At 52.2% G+C, this 20,513-nt stretch overlaps 1 protein-coding gene across 1 annotated transcript; it reads right to left on the bottom strand.

Moving 5' to 3' along the window:
• Window positions 1-267: 267 nt before the first annotated feature.
• Window positions 268-19,705, bottom strand: LOC119929928 (rho guanine nucleotide exchange factor 3-like). Its single transcript, XM_038748290.1, has 12 exons — window positions 19,525-19,705; window positions 19,137-19,203; window positions 18,950-19,015; window positions 17,997-18,086; window positions 15,625-15,810; window positions 12,549-12,611; window positions 12,236-12,332; window positions 7,038-7,114; window positions 3,574-3,831; window positions 1,161-1,331; window positions 687-876; window positions 268-577 (listed from the first exon to the last, which is right to left on the bottom strand). Exons 1-12 carry the CDS (start codon window positions 19,557-19,559, stop codon window positions 336-338), a joined length of 1,542 nt encoding a protein of 513 aa, XP_038604218.1. The 5' UTR covers window positions 19,560-19,705; the 3' UTR covers window positions 268-335.
• Window positions 19,706-20,513: the final 808 nt, after the last annotated feature.

Below are 20,513 nucleotides of genomic sequence, written 5' to 3' on the forward strand. Positions count from 1 at the left end.
GTCACTTGACTTCCTCTGGGCCTCAGTGACCTCATCTGTAAAATGGGGATGAAGACCGTGAGCCCCCGGGGGACCACCTGATCACCCTGTAACCTCCCCAGCGCTCTGAGCAGTGCTCTGCACATAGTAAGCACTTCATAAATGTCATCATTATTATTATCCCCATTTTCCAGGTGAGGCCTAGAGAAGTGAAGGGGCTAGCCCAAAGTCACACAGCTGCCAAGGGGTAGAGCCGGGATTAGAACCCACGACCGAGCCATCCCGCTTCTTGAGCAGGGCCGCCCCGCAGCCCTATAAATACCAGTCCGTCGCCGCCGCGGGCACCCCCCCGGCCCCTAACTGACGTCCATGGGCGAGGGGGCCCGGCGGCTGCCCAGGCTGAGCCGGGCCAGGGGGGCGAGGGAGCAGTCGGCGGCCTCGGGCCCGGGGGGCGAGGCCGGGGCTCGCCCGGGGCGGCCGTCCACGGCCTGGCGAATGCAGGACAGCCACTGCTGCTTGTTGAAGGCGTCGTCGGCCTGCAGCGTGTGGGCCTGGCCCAGGGCCGGCTCCCGGAAACGCACCCGGAACGCGTTCTTGGCTGGGGAGAGACCGGGGCATTGCCACGGGGCTGGCCCCCCAGCCCGCCTTCCTGCCCGCCCGCGCACCCTCGTCCCATCTTGTCCCCGTTCCCCGGGGGGCCGCCCCACCTCTCTCGCCGCCCGGGGCGAAGGCCCCGCGGATGGACGTCCTGAGCCGGGCCTCCCCGTCGGGAAGGTCGTCCAAGATCAGCTGGTCCAGGGGCAGGGGCTGCCGGTACACCTGGAACCCGGTCTGCTCCTCGTGGGTCACCAGCCTCGTCACCACCAGCGCCTCTTCGAACAGAAACACGTGCAGCCTCTGTGGGGAGGGAAAAGGGACCGCAGAATAACGGTAACGTTGGCATTCGTTAAGCGCCTAGTATGTGCCAAGCGCCGGGGTTAACCCACGCGGGGCTCACACTCTTCATCCCCGTCTGACAGATGGGGTAACCGAGGCCCGGAGAAGCAACGTCGCTCGCCCCAAGTCACACAGCTGACCAGTGGCGGAGTGGGGATTAGAACCCGTGACCTCCGGCTCCCAAGAACGGGCTCTTTCCGCTGAGCCACGCTGCTTGGGACACGGGGTGGGCGGAAGGTTGGCACCTGCCCCTTGTTGTTGCGCAGCTCCCCGTGACAGTGCAGCAGGCGGGAGCGGGAGATGCCCGGAGCCCGCTGGGCCTCATCCGGGTAGACGAGCCGCTGCCGGTAGTAGCCACATTCGGCCTCTCCCGTCTTCCGGTTGATGGTGCCCACGATATCCTGCGACAGCGTCATCTGCCAGAGAGGAGAACCCAAGTCGCGAATCGGTTAATAATAATAAAAGCATTTTATTAAGCGCTTACTATGTGCAGAGCACTGTTCTAAGCGCTGGGGGGGGGATACAAGGTGATCGAGTTGTCCCACATGGGGCTCACAGTCTCAATCCCCATTTTACAGATGAGGGGACTGAGGCTCCGAGAAGTGAAGTGACTTGCCCAAGGTCACACAGCAGACATCATCATCATCATCGATCGTATTTATTGAGCGCTTACTGTGTGCAGAGCACTGGACCAAGCGCTTGGGAAGGACAAGTTGGCAACATCTAGAGACAGCCCCTACCCAGCAGTGGGCTCACAGTCTAGAGAAGCAGCGTGGCTCAGTGGAAAGAGCCCGGGCTTTGGAGTCAGAGGTCATGGGTTCGAATCCCGGCTCCGCCACATGTCTGCTGTGTGATCTTGGGCAAGTCACTTAACTTCTCTGAGCCTCAGTTACCCCATCTGTAAAATGGGGATTAAGACTGTGAACCCCACATGGGACAACCTGATTACTTTGTATCCCCCCAAGAGCTTAGAACAGTGCTTTGCACATAGTAAGCGCTTAACAAATGCCAACATTCTTATTATTATTATTATTATTAAGTACAAGTTTGCAACATATAGAGACAGTCCCTACCCAGCAGTAGGCTCACAGTCTAGAGAAGTAGCGTGGCTCAGTGGAAAGAGCCCGGGCTTTGGAGTCAGAGGTCATGGGTTCGAATCCCAGCTCCGCCACATGTCTGCTGTGTGATCTTGGGCAAGTCACTTAACTTCTCTGAGCCTCAGTTACCTCATCTGTAAAATGGGGATTAAGGCTGTGAACCCCACATGGGACAACCTGATCACTTTGTATCCCCCCCCCCCCAGCGCTTAGAACAGTGCTTTGCACATAGTAAGCGCTTAACAAATGCCAACATCATTATTATTATTAAAAGGGGGAGACGGAGAACAAAACCAAACATACTAACAAAATAAAATAAATAGAATAGATATGTACAAGTAAAATAAATAAATAAATAAATGATGATGATGTGTCCCCTCTTTTCCCCTTCCCCTCATGTGACTGGCGACAGACCCACTGCTTCTTTTAGACTGCGAGCCCACTGTTGGGTAGGGACCGGCTCTATATGTTGCCAATTTGTACTTCCCAAGCGCTTAGTCCAGTGCTCTGCACATAGTAAGCGCTTAACAAATGCCAACATTATTATTCTTATTAAAAGGGGGAGACGGAGAACAAAACCAAATCTACTAACGAAATAAAATAAATAGAATAGATATGTACAAGCGAAATAAATAATTAAATAAATAGAGCGCTCAATAAATACGATTGATGATGATGATGATGATGATGTGTCCCCTCTTTTCCCCTTCCCCTCATGCGACTAGCGACAGACCCACTGCTTCTTTTAGACTGCGAGCCCACTGTTGGGTAGGGACCGGCTCTATATGTTGCCAATTTGTACTTCCCAAGCGCTTAGTCCAGTGCTCTGCACATAGTAAGCGCTTAACAAATGGCAACATTATTATTATTATTAAAAGGGGGAGACGGAGAACAAAACCAAACATACTAACAAAATAAAATAAATAGAATAGATATGTACAAGCGAAATAAATAATTAAATAACTAGAGCGCTCAATAAATACGATTGATGATGATGATGATGATGATGTGTCCCCTCTTTTCCCCTTCCCCTCATGCGACTGGCGACAGACCCACTGCTTCTTTCAGACTGCGAGCCCACTGTTGGGTAGGGACCGGCTCTATATGTTGCCAATTTGTACTTCCCAAGCGCTGAGTCCAGTGCTCCGCACATAGTAAGCGCTTAACAAATGCCAACATTATTATTATTATTAAAAGGGGGAGACGGAGAACAAAACCAAACATACCAACAAAATAAAATAAATAGAATAGATATGTACAAGCGAAATAAATAATTAAATAACTAGAGCGCTCAATAAATACGATTGATGATGATGATGATGTTGTGTCCCCTCTTTTCCCCTTCCCCTCATGCGACTGGCGACAGACCCACTGCTTCTTTTAGACTGCGAGCCCACTGTTGGGTAGGGACTGTCTCTATATGTTGCCAATTTGTACTTCCCAAGCGCTCTGCACATAGTAAGGGCTCAATAAATACGATTGATTGATTGATTGATTGCTTCCTGCGGAGATTCCCGATCAGGGCGCTGTTTTGGGGGTCCCCCCGCCCCTCCGCACCCACCGCTTCCTGCAGAGGGGCCCAGTCAGGGTGTTCGGCCGCCGTGTGACGGAGCAGCTCCCGCAGCAGCAGCGGGTACTTGACCAAGCGACTGCGGGGCAGGTCCAGGAAGTTCCAGAGGTCGAGGCGACGGCTGAAGTTGGACTCCTGGCAGAGCCGCAGGAAGTTGCCCACCGGCCGGGCCCGCTTCTTGTGGTCCAGTAGCACCTTGGCCGCTACCTGATTGCAGCAGTAGGAGCTGTAGGCTCGCAGGCCGGGAAGCTGAGGGCCCACAGGGAGGGAAGAAGAAGAATCACCATCATCATCATCAATCGTATTTATTGAGCGCTTACTATGTGCCGTAAGGGGGGAGACAGAGAACAAAACCAAACATACTAACAAAATAAAATAGATTAGATATGTACAAGTAAAATAGAGTAATAAATATCATCATCATCATCATCATCAATCGAATTTATTGAGCGCTTACTGTGTGCAGAGCACTGGACTAAGCGCTTGGGAAGTCCAAATTGGCAACATAGAGAGACGGTCCCTACCCAACAGTGGGCTCACTGTGTGCCGTAAGCGGGGAGACAGTCCCTACCCAACAGTGGGCTTACTATGTGCCGTAAGGGGGGAGACAGAGAACAAAACCAAACATACTAACAAAATAAAATAGATTAGATATGTACAAGTAAAATAGAGTAATAAATATCATCATCATCATCATCAATCGTACTTATTGAGCGCTTACTGTGTGCAGAGCACTGGACTAAGCGCTTGGGAAGTCCAAATTGGCAACATAGAGAGACGGTTCCTACCCAACAGTGGGCTCGCTGTGTGCCGTAAGGGGGGAGACAGTCCCTACCCAACAGTGGGCTTACTATGTGCCGTAAGGGAGGAGACAGAGAACAAAACCAAACGTACTAACAAAATAAAATAAATAGATTAGATATGTACAAGTAAAATATATAAAGAGTAATAAATATCATCATCATCAATCGTATTTATTGAGCACTTACTGTGTGCAGAGCACTGGACTAAGTGCTTGGGAAGTCCAAATTGGCAACATAGAGAGACAGTCCCTACCCAACAGTGGGCTCACTGTGTGCCATAAGGGGGGAGACAGTCCCTACCCAACAGTGGGCTTACTATGTGCCGTAAGCGGGGAGACAGAGAACAAAACCAAACATACTAACAAAATAAAATAAACAGATTAGATATGTACAAGTAAAATAAATAGAGTAATAAATATCATCATCATCATCATCAATCGTATTTATTGAGCGCTTACTGTGTGCAGAGCACTGTATTAAGCGCTTGGGAAGTCCAAATTGGCAACATCTAGAGACAGTCCCTACCCAACAGTGGGCTCACAGTCTAAAAGGGGGAGACGGAGAACAAAACCCAACATACTAACAAAATAAAATAAATAGAATAGATGTGTACAAGTAAAATAAATAAATAAGAATGAGTGCCAAGCGCTGTTCTAAGCACTGGGGTATAATAACAATAATGATGGCATTTAGACTGTGAGCCCACTGTTGGGTAGGGACTGTCTCTAGATGTTGCCAATTTGGACTTCCCAAGCGCTTAGTACAGTGCTCTGCACACAGTAAGCGCTCAATCAATACGATTGATGATGATGATGATGATATTTATTACTCTATGTATTTATTTTACTTGTACATATCTAATCTATTTATTTTATTTTGTTAGTATGTTTGGTTTTGTTCTCTGTCTCCCCCCTTTTAGACTGTGAGCCCACTGTTGGGTAGGGACTGTCTGTATATGTTGCCAATTTGTACTTCCCAAGCGCTTAGTACTCAATATTTATTGAGCGCTTATTGTGTGCAGACCGCTTGTCAGCTGTGTGACTTTGGGCAAGTCACTTCACTTCTCTGGGCCTCAGTTCCCTCATCTGTAAAATGGGGACTAAGACTGTGAGCCCCCCGTGGGACAACCTGATAATCTTGTATCTACCCCAGCGCTTGGCACATAGTAAGCGCTTACCACATACCATCATTATGATTGTTATTATCATTATATCATCTATCAGTATATCTGATAGATGATCACTCCCCACTTCGGCGAAGCCTTACTGAAGACACATCTTGTCCAAGAAGGCTTCCCCAACTGAGCCCTCGTTTCCTCATTTCCACTCCCTTCTGGCCACCCTGATCGACTCCCTTTATTCACTCCTCCCTTGGCCCCGAGGCAGTTGAGTCCATACCTGTAATTTATTCATTTATATTAGTGTCTGTCTCGTCATCCTCGACTCCGCTCTCTCATTCACCCCTCACATCCAAGCCGTCACCAAAACCTGCCGGTCTCAGCTCCGCAACATTGCCAAGATCCGCCCTTTCCTCTCCATCCAAACCGCTACCCTGCTCATTCAAGCTCTCATCCTATCCCGTCTGGACTACTGCACTAGCCTTCTCTCTGATCTCCCATCCTCGTGTCTCTCTCCACTTCAATCCATACTTCATGCTGCTGCCTGGATTATCTTTGTCCAGAAACGCTCTGGGCATATTACTCCCCTCCTCAAAAATCTCCAGTGGCTACCAATCAATCTGCGCATCAGGCAGAAACTCCTCACCCTGGGCTTCAAGGCTGTCCATCACCTCGCCCCCTCCTACCTCACCTCCCTTCTCTCCTTCTACTGCCCAGCCCGCACCCTCCGCTCCTCCACCGCTAATCTCCTCACTGTACCTTGCTCTCGCCTGTCCCGCCGTCGACCCCCGGCCCACGTCATCCCCCGGGCCTGGAATGCCCTCCCTCTGCCCCTCCGCCAAGCTAGCTCTCTTCCTCCCTTCAAGGCCCTGCTGAGAGCTCACCTCCTCCAGGAGGCCTTCCCAGACTGAGCCCCTTCCTTCCTCTCCCCCTCGTTCCCCTCTCCATCCCCCCATCTTACCTCCTTCCCTTCCCCATAGCACCTGTATATATGTATATATGGTTGTACATATTTATTACTCTATTTATTTATTTATTTATTTTACTTGTACATTTCTATCCTATTTTATTTTGTTGGTATGTTTGGTTCTGTTCTGTCTCCCCCTTTTAGACTGTGAGCCCATTGTTGGGTAGGGACTGTCTCTATGTGTTGCCAACTTGTACTTCCCAAGCGCTTAGTACAGTGCTCTGCACATAGTAAGCGCTCAATAAATACGATTGATTGATTGATTGATTAGTACAGTGCTCTGCACATCGTAAGCGCTCAATAAATACGATTGATGATGATGATGATGATGATGATTTGTTAAAGCACTGTTCTAAGCACTGGGGAGGATACAAGGTGATCAGGTTGTCCCACAGGGGCTCACAGTCTTATTCCCCATTTTACAGATGGGGTTTGAACGCATGACCTCTGACTCCAAAGCCCATGCTCTTTCCACCGAGCCACGATCCCACGCACACAGTAGGCGCTCAATAAATACGACAGAATGAATCTCTTGCCCCGCGCAGCTCAGGTCCTCCCACCGACTCACCCAGCCGAGCAGAATCCGTCCGGCTTCAGACACCGTCCCGTCCTCCTGCCGCGCACGCTGGAGCTGGCTCAGCAAGTCTGCCAGAGCAGGGAGGTGAACAAAATCAAGTTGGACCCACGACGATCTCTTCCTACCCTGCCGCCTTTTTGGCCGGCCCTCCCACCCCCGAGGTCAACGGGGTCTACCCCAGGTCTGGAAACAGGAAACATACTTCTTTCCAGAAAAACGGGAAGAGTTGAGAAGAGATGGAAACGCAATACTTACTTCCTTTTTCCGCAAGCCCCTTTGTTACACAAAATAGCATTTGTGGGCACTATGAAATACAGAACTCTGTCTTACATCTAGTAAATCAGGAATGGCAGACAGGCCTGTAACCTCTGTTACACAAAACAGCATTTGTGGGTGCGATAATAATAATAATAATAATAATGGCATTTGTTAAGCGCTTACTATGTGCAGAGCACTGTTCTAAGCACTGGGGGTGGATACAAGGTGATCAGGTTGTCCCACATGGGGCTCACAGTCTTAATCCCCATTTTACAGATGAAGTAACTGAGGCTCAGAGAAGTTAAGTGACTTGCCCAAGGTCACACAGCAGACATGTGGGAGAGCCAGGATTTGAACCCTTGACCTCTGACTCCAAAGCCCAGGCTCTTCTCCACTGAGCCACACTGCTCCACACTGAAATGAAATGTAGAACTCTGTCTTACAGCTAGTAAATCTGGAATTGCAGACGGAGGCCTGTAAGATCGTTGCGGGCCGCGAATGTGTCCACCGACTCTCTATTTATTTATGTATTTTACTTGTACATATCTATTCTATTTATTTTATTTTGTTAATATGTTTGGTTTTGTTCTCTGTCTCCCCCTTTTAGACTGTGAGCCCACTGTTGGGTAGGGACGGTCTCTATATGTTGCCAACTTGGACTTCCCAAGCACTTAGTTCAGTGCTCTGCACAAAGTAAGTGCTCAATAAAGACGACTGATGGATGGATGGATAGTACCATACTCTCAGAGGCGCTTAATACAGTGCTCTCTGCACACAGTAAGTGCTCAATAGATACCACTGATGGTGATAAAAACGAGTTGAGGTTTCCAAGAGTCCCCTGGAGAGTCGGCCTTCCCTTCATCCACCCTCAATTCAGTGACATCAGTGCACTTCAGGGTACTGTGGGCCCTTTGGTCTGAGCCGTTTGGAGGATTTCACGTGACGGATTTCTCAAAAGGACATCATCAAGGCCGGCCCCCTGTCACAGCACATTTGAAAGGGAGCGGTGATTTTTCAGGAAAAGAAAAAACCTTTATATTAATAATACAAAATGCGGGCATAGGTTGTCCCCTATGAGATAGACGACAAAGTAGAATGGTGGGATTCTGCAGATGGCCACGGTGGCCCGAAAGTGAGCTAGCCTCCGCAGCGGGAATGTGCGTATGTCCGTCAGAATGCTTTCTTAATTTCTTATAAGTGACTGAAGAAAAATGTTGAGGTGCTTATTACAAAAGGAGTAAAAGGGAGGCCTTCCCAGACTGAGCCCCTTCCTTCCTCTCCCCCTCGTCCCCCTCTCCATCCCCCCATCTTACCTCCTTCCTTTCCCCACAGCACCTGTATATACGTATATATGGTTGTACATATTTATTACTCTATTTATTTTACTTGTACATATCTATCCTATTTATTTTATTTTGTTGGTATGTTTGGTTTTGTTCTCTGTCTCCCCCTTTTAGACTGTGAGCCCACTGTTGGGTAGGGACTGTCTCTATGTGTTGCCAATTTGTACTTCCCAAGCGCTTAGTACAGTGCTCTGCACATAGTAAGCGCTCAATAAATACGATTGATGGTGATGATGATGAGATATGCTATCATCATCAACAGTGATATGTTCAGAACACTGTACTAAGTGCTTGGGAGAGAACAGTACAACAGAGTCAGTAGAAACATTTCCTGACCACAGTGATTTTACAGTCTAGAGAGGAAGATAGCTATGGCAGAATAGCAAAAACAACAACAATAATGATAATCAATGTGGGCAGGGGATGTGACTACTGACTGCTATATTGTACTCTCCCAGGTGTTCAGTACAGTGGTCTGCACACAATAAACACTCAAATATGATTGAGTTGATGGATTCATTCCCTCCCTGCAACGAGCTTCCAGTTTAGAGGGGGAGACGGACATTAATATAAATAAATTACGGATATGTACAAAGGGGCTGTGGGCTGAGGGAGTGAATCAGGATGCAGAATGTAGTGGGAGAGAAGGAAATGAGGGCTGATCTTCTATAAGGCTTTGAAGGCGGGGAGAGTAATCGTCGGTCTGATATGAAGAGGGAGGGCATTCCGGGACAGAGGAAGGACTTGGGCAAACGATCAGTGGCGAGATAGACGTGGTCAAGGTAGAGTGAGTAGGTTGGCATTAGAGAAGCCAAGTGAGTGGGCTGGGTTTTAATAGGAGAGCAGCGAGGTGAGGTAGGAGGGGCTGAGGAGATTGACTGCTTTAAATAATAATATTAACAATAATAATAATAACGATAACATTTGTTAAGCACTTACTATGTGCCAAGCACTGTTCAAAGCACTGGGGAGGCTACACGGTGATCAGCTTGTCCCACGTGGGGCTCACAGTCTTCATCCCCATTTTACAGATGAGATAACTGAGGCCCAGAGAAGTTAAGTGACTTGCCCAAAGTCACACAGCTGACAAGCGGCGGAGACGGGATTAGAACGCATGACCTCTGACTCCCAAGGCCAACGGTAAGGAGTTTCTGTTTGAGGCGGAGGTGGATGGGCAACCACTGGAGGTTCTTGAGGAGGGGGGAAACATGGACTGAATGTTTCAGTAGAAAAATGCTCCGGGCAGCAGAGTGAAGTCTGGATTGCAATGGGGAGAGACAGGAGGCTGATACGGTTATCAAGACGGGATAGGATAAGTAGTCGTATTAACGTGGTAACAGTTTGGATGGAGAGGAATGGGTGGATTTTAGCAATGTCGTGAAGAGCGAACCGACAGGATTTGGTGATACATCGACTATGTGGGTTGAATGACGGAGCGGAGTCAAGGAAAACACGAAGGTTACAGGCTTGTGAGAAACGAATAAGGATATGGTGGTGCTGTCTACAGTGATGGGAAAGTCAGGGGAAACGACAGGGTTTGGGTGGGCAGATAAGGAGCTCTGTTTCAGACATGTTGAGTTTGAGGTAACCACGGGAGTGAAGGCAGGGGAAATGTGAGACTGCAGAGAGGGAGGGAGATTAAGGCTGGAGATGTAGATTTGGGAAGCATCTGCATAGAGGTGGTAGTTAATAACCACTCTATAATGGGTGGGAATATAATCAATCAATCAATCAATCGTATTTATTGAGCGCTTACTGTGTGCAGAGCACTGTACTAAGCGCTTGGGAAGTACAAGCTGGCAACATATAGAGACAGTCCCTCCCCAACAGTGGGCTCACAGTCTAGAAGGGGGAGACAGAGAACAAAACCAAACATACTAACAAAATAAAATAAATAGAATAGATAGGTACAAGTAAAATAAATAAATAAATGGAGTAATAAATATGTACAAACATATATACATATATACAGGTGCTGTGGGGAAGGGAAGGAGGTAAGATGCGGGGGATGGAGAGGGGGAGAGGAAGGAAGGGGATCAGTGTGGGAAGGCCTCCTGGAGGAGGTGAGCTCTCAGTAGGGCCTTGAAGGGAGGAAGAGAGCTAGCTTGGCGGATGGGCAGAGGGAGGGCATTCCAGGCCCCGGGGAGGACGTGGGGCCGGGGGTCTATGTTGGAACAGGAAGGCTGAGTAGGTGCGAATGAGGTTGTCGTTAATGTAACTTGGTGATAACAAGGGCCTTTTTCCCATTATAATGGGAATAATAGCCAATAAACCTAATTCCAAAAAAATCTGCCTCTCAATGCACCTATGTGGCTGCTTCCCTGGAGGCCACTTGCTGAGAGCGAGGAAGAGTGGCCCCTCTCCCAAGCCCCATCCCCAAATGGCACTGAAGAGGCCACCCCCCACACTCAGAATTCAGCAACCCGCCCCTCCCCTCATCATCATCATCATCATCAATCGTATTTATTGAGCGCTTACTGTGTGCAGAGCACTGTACTAAGCGCTTGGGAAGTACAAGTTGGCAACATATAGAGACAGTCCCTACCCAACAGTGGGCTCTGCACGGAGGCCTTAAGAAATGCTTCTATCTTTGTGAAAAAGAAGCACAGAACTTGTTAGTATTGTGACAGATGGAGTCAAAGACAGCTTCCTTTATCCCTTAATACCCTAGTAATAATAATAATACTAATGATGGCATTTGTTAAGCGCTTACTATGTGCAAAGCACTGTTTGAAGTGCTGAGAGGGCTACAAGGTGATCAGGTTGTCCCGCGTGGGGCTCCCAATCTTAATCCCCCTTACAGATGAGGTAACTGAGGCTCAGAGAAGTTAAGTGACTTGCCCAAGGTCACACGGCGGACATGTGGCAGAGCTGGGATTCGAACCCATGACCTCTGACTCCCAAGCCCGGGCTCCTTCCACTGAGCCACGCTGGTTAGTAGTGATAGTATGTACATATTTAGTGCTTACTATGTGTAAAGCTCTGTACTAAGTGCTGGGAAAGCAATAAAGTGAGCCCACTATTGGGTAGGGACTGTCTCCATATGTTGCCAACTTGTACTTCCCAAGCGCTTAGTACAGTGCTCTGCACACCGTAAGCGCTCAATAAATACGATTGATGATGATGATGATATAGACATGGACCTGGCCTAGAGGGGCTTACAATCTAAGAATGAAGGGGGAAAGGGAGGAAAGATCTAAAAGACGTAGGCGATGACGAACCAAAGAACTGAAGACTCTTTTTAGTTCTTTCTAGTTCAAGAGAAACAGAAAGGAACAAAGAAGCCATGAACAGTAAACAAAAGATGTTCTTATCTGAACTGGGAAAACCTCCTCCTCCAGAAGAAGAAAGGAATATTTTTAGAAAATAAGCTCAGGAAAAAAAAAAATGAACATGCTTTTAAAGGATAGCTCCAACAGTGTTTGAAAACCTCACCTGTCTTAAAAAAGTGTTTCATTTACCTTTGTAAAAGATTTCAAGAAGACCTCTGTGGCCTTCCCTTCAACTTTTCATTTTTTTCCATTTAAAAATGGGGAGTTTTCAGAGGGACAGCCAGGGCTCCCACTCCTTCCCGCTTTCCAACCTCACCTTGGTGGAGGGGAATCAGATCGTCCAGTGTGCCGAAGATCTGCTGGAGCTCCGTCTCCGACAAGATGGCCAGGGTCTGCATGGGCTCGTAGTAGTTCTGTGGAAGAGGGAGAGGGGTAGGCTTAGGGGCCAGGGCCGGTCTGGGAGAGCCAAATTCAACAGGAGGTGAAGTAGGAATGGCTGAATGGAGATCACTACAACTACTTGGTCTTAATAACAGGGTGGGCTTCCCCTTAGGACCACCCACCTCCCCCCCAGCAAGGCCAACGCAACCTGGGCTTTAGCCCTTTGTGGCCCCTCCAACCTCTAGCACCTTTTTCACCAGGGTCAGGTCTTTCACCAGCTGCTGCTCTCCAGTCGTCAGTTCAAAGATCACCTGGAAGGGGAACGTCATTCATTATAATCATTTATTTCTATTAATGTCCGTCTCCCTCTCTAGACTCGCTGCGGGCAGGGATTGTGTCCACCGACTCTGTCGGGTAGTGCCCTCCCCCGCCGCTTAATACAGTGTGCTCTGAACATCGTACGAAGCAGCGTGGCTCAGTGGAAGGAGCATGGGCTCTGGAGTCGGAGGTCATGGGTTCAAATCCCGGCTCCGCCACTTGTCAGCTGGGTGACTTTGGGGAAGTCACTTCACTTCTCTGGGCCTCAGTTCCCTCATCTGGAAAATGGGGATGAAGACTGTGAGCCCCCCCGTGGGACAACTTGATCACCTTGTAGCCTCCCCAGTGCTTAGAACAGTGCTTTAATAATGTTGGTATTTGTTAAGCGTTTACTATATGCCAAGCACTGTTCTAAGCGCTGTGGGGGGGAGATACAAGGTAATCAAGGTTGTCCCACGTGGGGCTCACAGTCTTCATCCCCATTTGACAGATGAGGGAACTGGGGCCCAGAGAAGTGACTTGCCCAAAGTCACACAGCTGACAAGCGGTGGAACCGGAATTAGAACCCACGACCTCTGACTCCCAAGGCGGGGCTCTTGCCACTGAGCCACGCTGCTTAGTAAGCGCTTAATAAATGCCATTTCTAAACTGCGAGACCGTTGTTGGGTAGGGACCGTCTCTATATGTTGCCAACTTGTACTTCCCAAGCGCTTAGTCCAGTGCTCTGCACACAGTAAGCGCTCAATAAATACGATTGAATGAATGAATAAAAAAAAACACAGGAAGCATCCAATAAATACGATGGATTGAAAGGTTCGGCTCTTTGAGAGGTCAGGGACCCTTCCCATTTTTCCCATCGACTGACTGATTTTCGTTTAGACTGTAGGTTCCTTCTGGTCAGGGAAGGTGCACTCCTCCCCCCTAAGTGCTTAGTATGGTGCTCTGTACACAGTGGGCACTCAATAAATGGGAGGGATGGATGGATGGAAGCAGTGTGGCTCAGTGGAAAGAGCCCGGGCTTGGGAGTCAGAGGTCATGGGTTTGAATCCCAGCTCCGCCACTTGTCAGCTGTGTGACTTTGGGGAAGTCACTTGACTTCTCTGGGCCTCATTTCCCTCATCTGTAAAATTGGGATGAAGGCTGTGAGCCCCCCGTGGGACAACCTGATCACCTTGTATCCCCCTTCCAGTGCTTAGAACAGTGCTTTGCACATAGTAAATGCTTAATAAATGCCATTATTATTATTATTGTTGGCTGTGTGACTTTGGGCAAGTCACTTCACTTCTCTGGGCTTCAGTTCCCTCATCTGTAAAATGGGGATGAAGGCTGAGAGCCCCCCGTGGGACAACCTGATCACCTTGTATCGCCCTTCCAGCACTTAGAACAGTGCTTTGCACATAGTAAGTGCTTAATAAATGCCATTATTATTATTATTGTCGGCTGTGTGACTTTGGGCAAGTCATTTCACTTCTCTGTGCCTCGGCAACCTCATCTGTAAAATGGGGATGAGGGCTGTGAGCCCCACGTGGGACAACCTGATGTCCTTGTATCCCCCCGCCCCCCGTCCCCCACCGGCGGTTAGAACAGTGCTTTGCACAGAGTAAGCGCTTAACCAATGCCACCATTATTATTAAGATGGCTGGTTAACAAATACCACCCTTATTATGATTATTATTCATTCATTCAATCGTATTTATTGAGCGCTTACTGTGTGCAGAGCACTGTACTAAGCGCTTGGGACATACAAGTCGGCAACATAGAGAGACGGTCCCTACCCAACAGCGGACTCACGTCTAGAAGGGGGAGACAGAGGACAAAACAAAGCATATTAACAAAATAAAATAAATAGGATAAATATGTACAAATAAAATAGAGTAATAAATACGTACAAACATATATACATATATACAGGTGCTGTGGGGAGGGGAATTAGGTAAGGCGGGGGGGATGGGGAGGGGGAGGAGGGGGAGAGGAAGGAGGGGGCTCAGTGTGGGAAGGCCTCCTGGAGGAGGTGAGCTCTCAGTAGGGCTTTGAAGGGAGGAAGAGAGCGAGCTTGGCTGATGGGCGGAGGGAGGGCATTCCGGGCCGGGGGAAAGACGTGGGCTGGGGGTCGACGACAGGACAGGCGAGAACGAGGCCTAACGGTGAGGAGGTTAGCGGCAGCAGAGGAGCGGAGGATGCTGGAGAAGGACAGAAGGGAGGTGAGGTAGGAGGGGGCGAGGTGATGGACAGCCTTGAAGCCCAGTGTGAGGAGTTTTTGCCTGATGCGTAGGTTGATTGGTAGCCATTGGAGATTTTTGAGGAGGGGAGTAACATGGCCAGAGCGTTTCTGCACAAAGATGATCCGGGCAGCGATGTGAAGTATGGATTGAAGTGGGGAGAGACAGGAGGATGGGAGATCACAGAGGAGGCTGTTGCGGTAATCCAGCCGGGATAGGATGAGAGATTGAACCAGCAGGGTAGCGGTTTGGATGGAGAGGAAAGGGCAGATCTTGGCAATGTTGCGGAGGTGAGACCAGCACGTTTTGGTGACGGATTGGATGTGAGGGGTGAACTAGAGAGCGGAGTCGAGGATGACACCAAGGTTGCGGGCTTGTGAGACGGGAAGGATTCTAGTGCCGTCAACAGTGACGGGAAAGTCAGGGAGAGGGCAGGGTTTGGGAGGGAAGATAAGGAGTTCAGTCTTGGACATACTGAGTTCTAGATGGCGGGCAGACATCCAGATGGAGATGTCCTCAAGGAGCAGGGGCAGAGATGTAGATTTGGGTGTCATCAGCGTAGAGATGACAGCTGAAGCCGTGGGAGCGAATGAGGTCACCAAGGGAGTGAGTGTAGATGGAGAACAGAAGGGGACCAAGAACTGACCCTTGAGGAACCCCTACAGTAAGGGGATGGGAGGGGGAGGAGGAGCCTGCAAAAGGGACTGAGAATGAACGGCCGGAGGGATAAGAGGAGAACCAGGGGAGGACGGAGTCTGTGAAGGTGTCTCGGGGGTCGTGTCCTTACCTCCTGCCTCCTGACTTCTCGGTCGCAGAGGGGTTCCGGGGCGGGACGCTGGAAGGTCTCGGTCCAGAGGCGGCAGCTGCCCCCGCGGGGCCTCCGGCTTGGTCCGGACGGTCCGGGGCCCATGCCGCTGCCCCGACGGCTGAGGCCAAACAGGCGGGAGCTCTCCGGACGGAAACTCATCGACCGCTAAAGGGGGGCGGGGGGGCGGCCGGTGGGGACAGCCGGGGGGGACAGCCACCCTCAGCTCGGGACAGGCTCGCCCCCGGCCCCGCCAGACATCACCACCCAATTATAATTTAATTTAATCCTGGAATTTGATAAGCCCTTACTATGGGCCAGGCGCTGGACTAAGCGCTTACTATCGGCCAGGCACTGTACCAAGCGCTGGGGTAAGAAGAAGGTCAATCAATCAATCAATCATATTTATTGAGCGCTTACTGTGTGCAGAGCACTGTACTAAGCGCTTGGGAAGTACAAGTTGCCAACATATAGAGACGGTCTCTACCCAACAGTGGGCTCACAGTCTAGAAGGGGGGGTCCAGAGCAGTCAAGTGACTTAATAATAATAATGATGATGATAGCATTTGTTAAGTGCTCACTATGTGCTTTGCGCTTAACAAATGCCATCATCATCACTGTTCTAAGCGCTGGGGTCAATACAAGGTCACTGGGCTGGACCTGTATATATGTTTGTAAGTATTTATTACTCTAGCTCGCTCTCTTCCTCCCTTCAAGGCCCTACTGAGAGCTCACCTCCTCCAGGAGGCCTTCCCACACTCAGCCCCCTCCTGCCTCCTCCATCCCCCCAGCCTTACCTCCTTCCCCTCCCCACAGCACCTGTATATATGTTTGTACATATTTATTACCCTATTGTTTTTTTACTTCATTTGTACATATTCTATTTATTTTATTTTGTGAATGTGTTTTGTTGTCTGTCTCCCCCTTCTAGACTGTGAGCCCACTGTTGGGTAGGGACCCTCTCTATATGTTGGCAACTTGTCCTTCCCAAGCGCTTAGTCCAGTGCTCTGCACACAGTAAGCGCTCAATAAATACGATTGATGATGATGATGATGAATAAATACGATTGAATGAATGAATGAATGACCCCTCAGGCCCCGCCCCCAAACCCCTCTGGCCCTTAGGCCCCGCCCCCAGGGCCTTCAAGCCCCGCCCCCAGAGCCCTCAGACCCTCGGGCCCCGCCCCCAGAACCCAGGCCCCGCCCTCAGGACACTCAGGCCCCGCCCCAATATCCCTCAGCTCCTTAGACCCCGCCCCCAGGACGCTCAGGCCCCGCCCTCAGGACCCCAGGCCCCGCCCCCAGATCCCTCAGCCCCTTAGGCCCCCGCCCCCAGAGCCCCCAGACCCCTCAGGCCCCGCCCTCAGGCCGCTCAGACCCCCCCCAGATCCCTCTGCCCTTTAGACCCCGCCCCCAGAGCCCTCAGCCCCCCGCAGGCCCCGCCCCCAGGACCCTCAGACCCCCGCAGGCCCCGCCCCCAGAGCCCTCAGGCCCCGCCCCCAGGACGCATAGACCCCCGCCCCAGATCCCTCAGAGCCCGCGGGCCCCGCCCCCGGTCCTTCAGACCCCCTTAGGCCCCGCCCCCAGAGCCCTCAGGCCCCGCCCCCAGAGCCCTCAGACCCCGTAGGTCAGCCCCCAGGGCCTTCAGGCCCCGCCCCCAGACCCCTCAAGCCACGCCCCCAGGGAATTCAGACCCCTTAGGCCCCGTCCCGTGTTGCCCAGGCCCCGCCCCCAGAGCCCTCAGACCCCATAGCCCCCAGAGCCCTCAAACCCCATAGCCCCCAGACCCTTCAGACCCACTTAGGCCCCGTCCCCAGAGCCCTCAGACCCCATAGCCCCCAGAGCCCCCAGAGCCCTCAGACCCCATAGCCCCCAGACCCTTCAGACCCCCTTAGGCCCCGCCCCCAGAGCCCTCAGACCCCATAGCCCCCAGAGCCCTCAGACCCCCTTAGGCCCCACCCCCAGAGCCCTCAGACCCCATAGCCCCCAGACCCTTCAGACCCCCTTAGGCCCCGCCCCCAGAGCCCTCAGACCCCATAGCCCCCAGAGCCCTCAAACCCCATAGCCCTCAGACCCTTCAGACCCCCTTAGGCCCTGCCCCCAGAGCCCTCAGACCCCATAGCCCCCAGAGCCCTCAAACCCCATAGCCCTCAGACCCCTCAGACGCCCTTAGGCCCCGCCCCCAGAGCCCTCAGACCCCATAGCCCCCAGACCCCTCAAACCACATAGCCCCCAGACCCTTCAGGCACCCTTAGGCCCTGCCCCCAGAGCCCTCAGACCCCATAGCCCCCATAGCCCCCGCCGGCCCCATGCGGTCCCGTCCCATCCCCGTCCGGCGAGCGCCCGGGCCTGACCTGGATGGACTGGCTGAGCCGCTGCAGGGGGGTGCCCTTGGGCGGGGGCCCGGACGACAGCACCGGCTTGACGCGCTTGTGGCGGGGGCCCTAGGGAGATACGGCGGACGCTGGCGGGGCACGGGGGGCACGGGGGGCACGATGCCCCCAGAGCCACGGGGAGCCGCACAGACGGCCGCCTCCGCCCACCCGGGCCAGGCTTGGCCCCGCGGGGACACGGAAGGAGAGGAGCGGCGCCGGGCAGGGAGAAGCAGCGTGGCTCAGTGCAAAGAGCCCGGCCTTGGGAGTCAGAGGTCGTGGGTTCTAATCCAGCCCCCGCCACTTGTCAGCTGGGTGACTTTGGGCCAGTCACTTCGCTTCTCTGGGCCTCAGTTCCCTCATCTGTACAATGGGGATGAAGACTGTGAGCCCCACGTGGGACAACCTCATCACCCTGTATCTCTCCCTGTGCTTGGCACATAGTAAGCACTTGACAGATAGTGCATATAGCTTTAATTCTATTTGTTCTGACTATTTTCACACCTGTCTACATGTTTTGTTGTCTGTCTCCCGCTTCTAGACTGCGAGCCTGTTGTTGAGTAGGAACCGTCTCTATATTTTGCCGACTTGTACCTCCCAAGCACTTAGTACAGTGCTCTGCACACAATGAGCGCTCAATAAATACGATTGAATGAATGAATGAACAAATACTACCGCTATTATTATTATGGACAAGTCCAAAAGCTCATAGTAAGCACTTAACAAATACTATCATTATTATTATTATGGACAAGGCCAAACCGCTCACCTCGGCCCCACAGCCTCAGAGGGCAGGGGAGCTGGGGAAAGGGAACGGCGGGCAAGGCCCCGGGGCAGAGATGGGGCAGAGGCCCGGCAGGGAAAAGTCAGGCAGAGGGGCTGGGGTCGGGCCTGCGGGTGCCCCCCATTCCCCCTCTGTCTCCCCACCACGTCACCTTGTCCTCCAGCGGCTGTGGGATCCGCGGCTCCTCCCCTGGGGTCACTTGCTGCTTCCGCTTCTTCTGCAGGGGTCGGCAGCGGGGAGGGAGTTTGGTGAGGAGTGAGAGGTGAGGGGACCTCGGCCCACCCGCTCCCCTGCTCCTACCCCTCCTCCTCGTTCTCCTCCGGGCCCCGGTGACTCACCCCGGTGGGATCGGGCAGCGGGGCCGGGGTGTCTGCGCGCTCCCTGGGATCCGGGGCCCTGCCAGGCCTGGGTGGAGGAGAGGAGTCGGCAGCCCACCCAAACCCATCACTTCTACCCCTCCAACCTTAGCCCAACTCTCTCTCTCCCACTGGGCCTCTCCCCGGCCCAGAATCCATAACCCCCCGACACATCCTCTAGGACTGTCAACCCCTTTTTCCTAAACCTACGTCAGTCCAGTCCAAGTCTCGGGCCTTTGGCTCACACCTCCCCATCCCTTGTCAATTGGCTTGCGACCCTCCCTTCCCTCCCTCCCCCAGCTCGTCCAGTGTTCGGGACCAGAAAGAGGCCTTCTCCATCCCCCGGCCCCTTCCCACGGCTCCGCCTTACCACATTTCGTCCCCTATGGCTTCAGACTTCTCCATGGTGACTCAAGGGGGGCTGTCCAGTGACCATGGAGGCCAGGAGCCTACTGGGGGGTGGATAAGGGGGAAATTGGGGCTGGCCCCAAACTAGTTCCCTGTGGAGGGGTCGGGAGCCCCTGCCTGGCCGGCACACAGGTATGACCCTCCGGTTTCCGAAGGGACCGGGCCAGGTGAAGGTCTTTGGCCGAGTTCCGTGTTCCGGAGCCCTGAGATTCGGCAGTTCGGCCTCTTCCTCTTGAATTGTGGCTTCCGGGGCGTGGGGGGGACAGGAAGTTAGCTTGGTCTCGCCACGGCCGCTAAGGCTGCCTCCCTTAGCATCTAGGCCTCAGCTGTGTGGCGGCTCCACCCCAGAGTCAGCAGCAAGACTTTGTAGCCGGAGGCAGCGGCTTCAGAGCCGCCAGAGTGGGAGAGGGGAGGGGGTCCCCTTTGTCTCTCGCCCACCCCGCACCTTTCCCAGTTGTGGTTCTGGGACAGTGGCCCTCGTGGGGGCTCGATGAACCAAGACGATACGCCACGGCTAAGCGGGCCTCCCAAATAGCAAAGGGTTAACGCCGGGCAGGGAAATGCCCCAGCAAAAAAGGAAAGGAAGTCAGTCAGGAAGTGTGTGCGCGGGTGGGTGGCGGGGGCGGGGGGGTGGAAGGGAAGGGAATCTGGAGGGAGGAGCAAGGTTGGAGAGCTAGTGGTGGGGTGGCTAGAGATGTTGTGAAAGGGCCAGCCAAGACGGAGAGCCAAGACCCACGCTGAGCTCCTAACCCTCCAGCCCCTTGCCCCCATTGGAATATGAAGCCTCCCTCCAACCGGCCCAGATTGGAGACCAAAGCAACCCAAGGTGGAGTTGTGCTCCCAATATGTGCTCGACAGACACCGCTGAACTGCGACGGCACCCTGAATCGGGAAGCAGGGATGGAGGACTTGAAACCTGACATCCTCAAGCCCAGTGTCCTGCGAATCTCC

The sequence above is a fragment of the Tachyglossus aculeatus genome, chromosome 6, assembly GCF_015852505.1.
Source record: "Tachyglossus aculeatus isolate mTacAcu1 chromosome 6, mTacAcu1.pri, whole genome shotgun sequence".
Classification (NCBI taxonomy): domain Eukaryota; kingdom Metazoa; phylum Chordata; class Mammalia; order Monotremata; family Tachyglossidae; genus Tachyglossus; species Tachyglossus aculeatus.

Excerpts from the sequence above, each read along its gene's own strand:
- LOC119929928 (XM_038748290.1), bottom strand. The coding sequence starts at position 19,559 with ATGGAGAAGTCTGAAGCCATAGGGGACGAAATGTG. Across the intron at positions 19,204-19,524 it reads GCCATAGGGGACGAAATGTG|GCCTGGCAGGGCCCCGGATC; the intron begins GTAAGGCGGAGC and ends TCCTCCACCCAG. Across the intron at positions 7,115-12,235 it reads TCTGATTCCCCTCCACCAAG|ACTTGCTGAGCCAGCTCCAG; the intron begins GTGAGGTTGGAA and ends CTGCTCTGGCAG.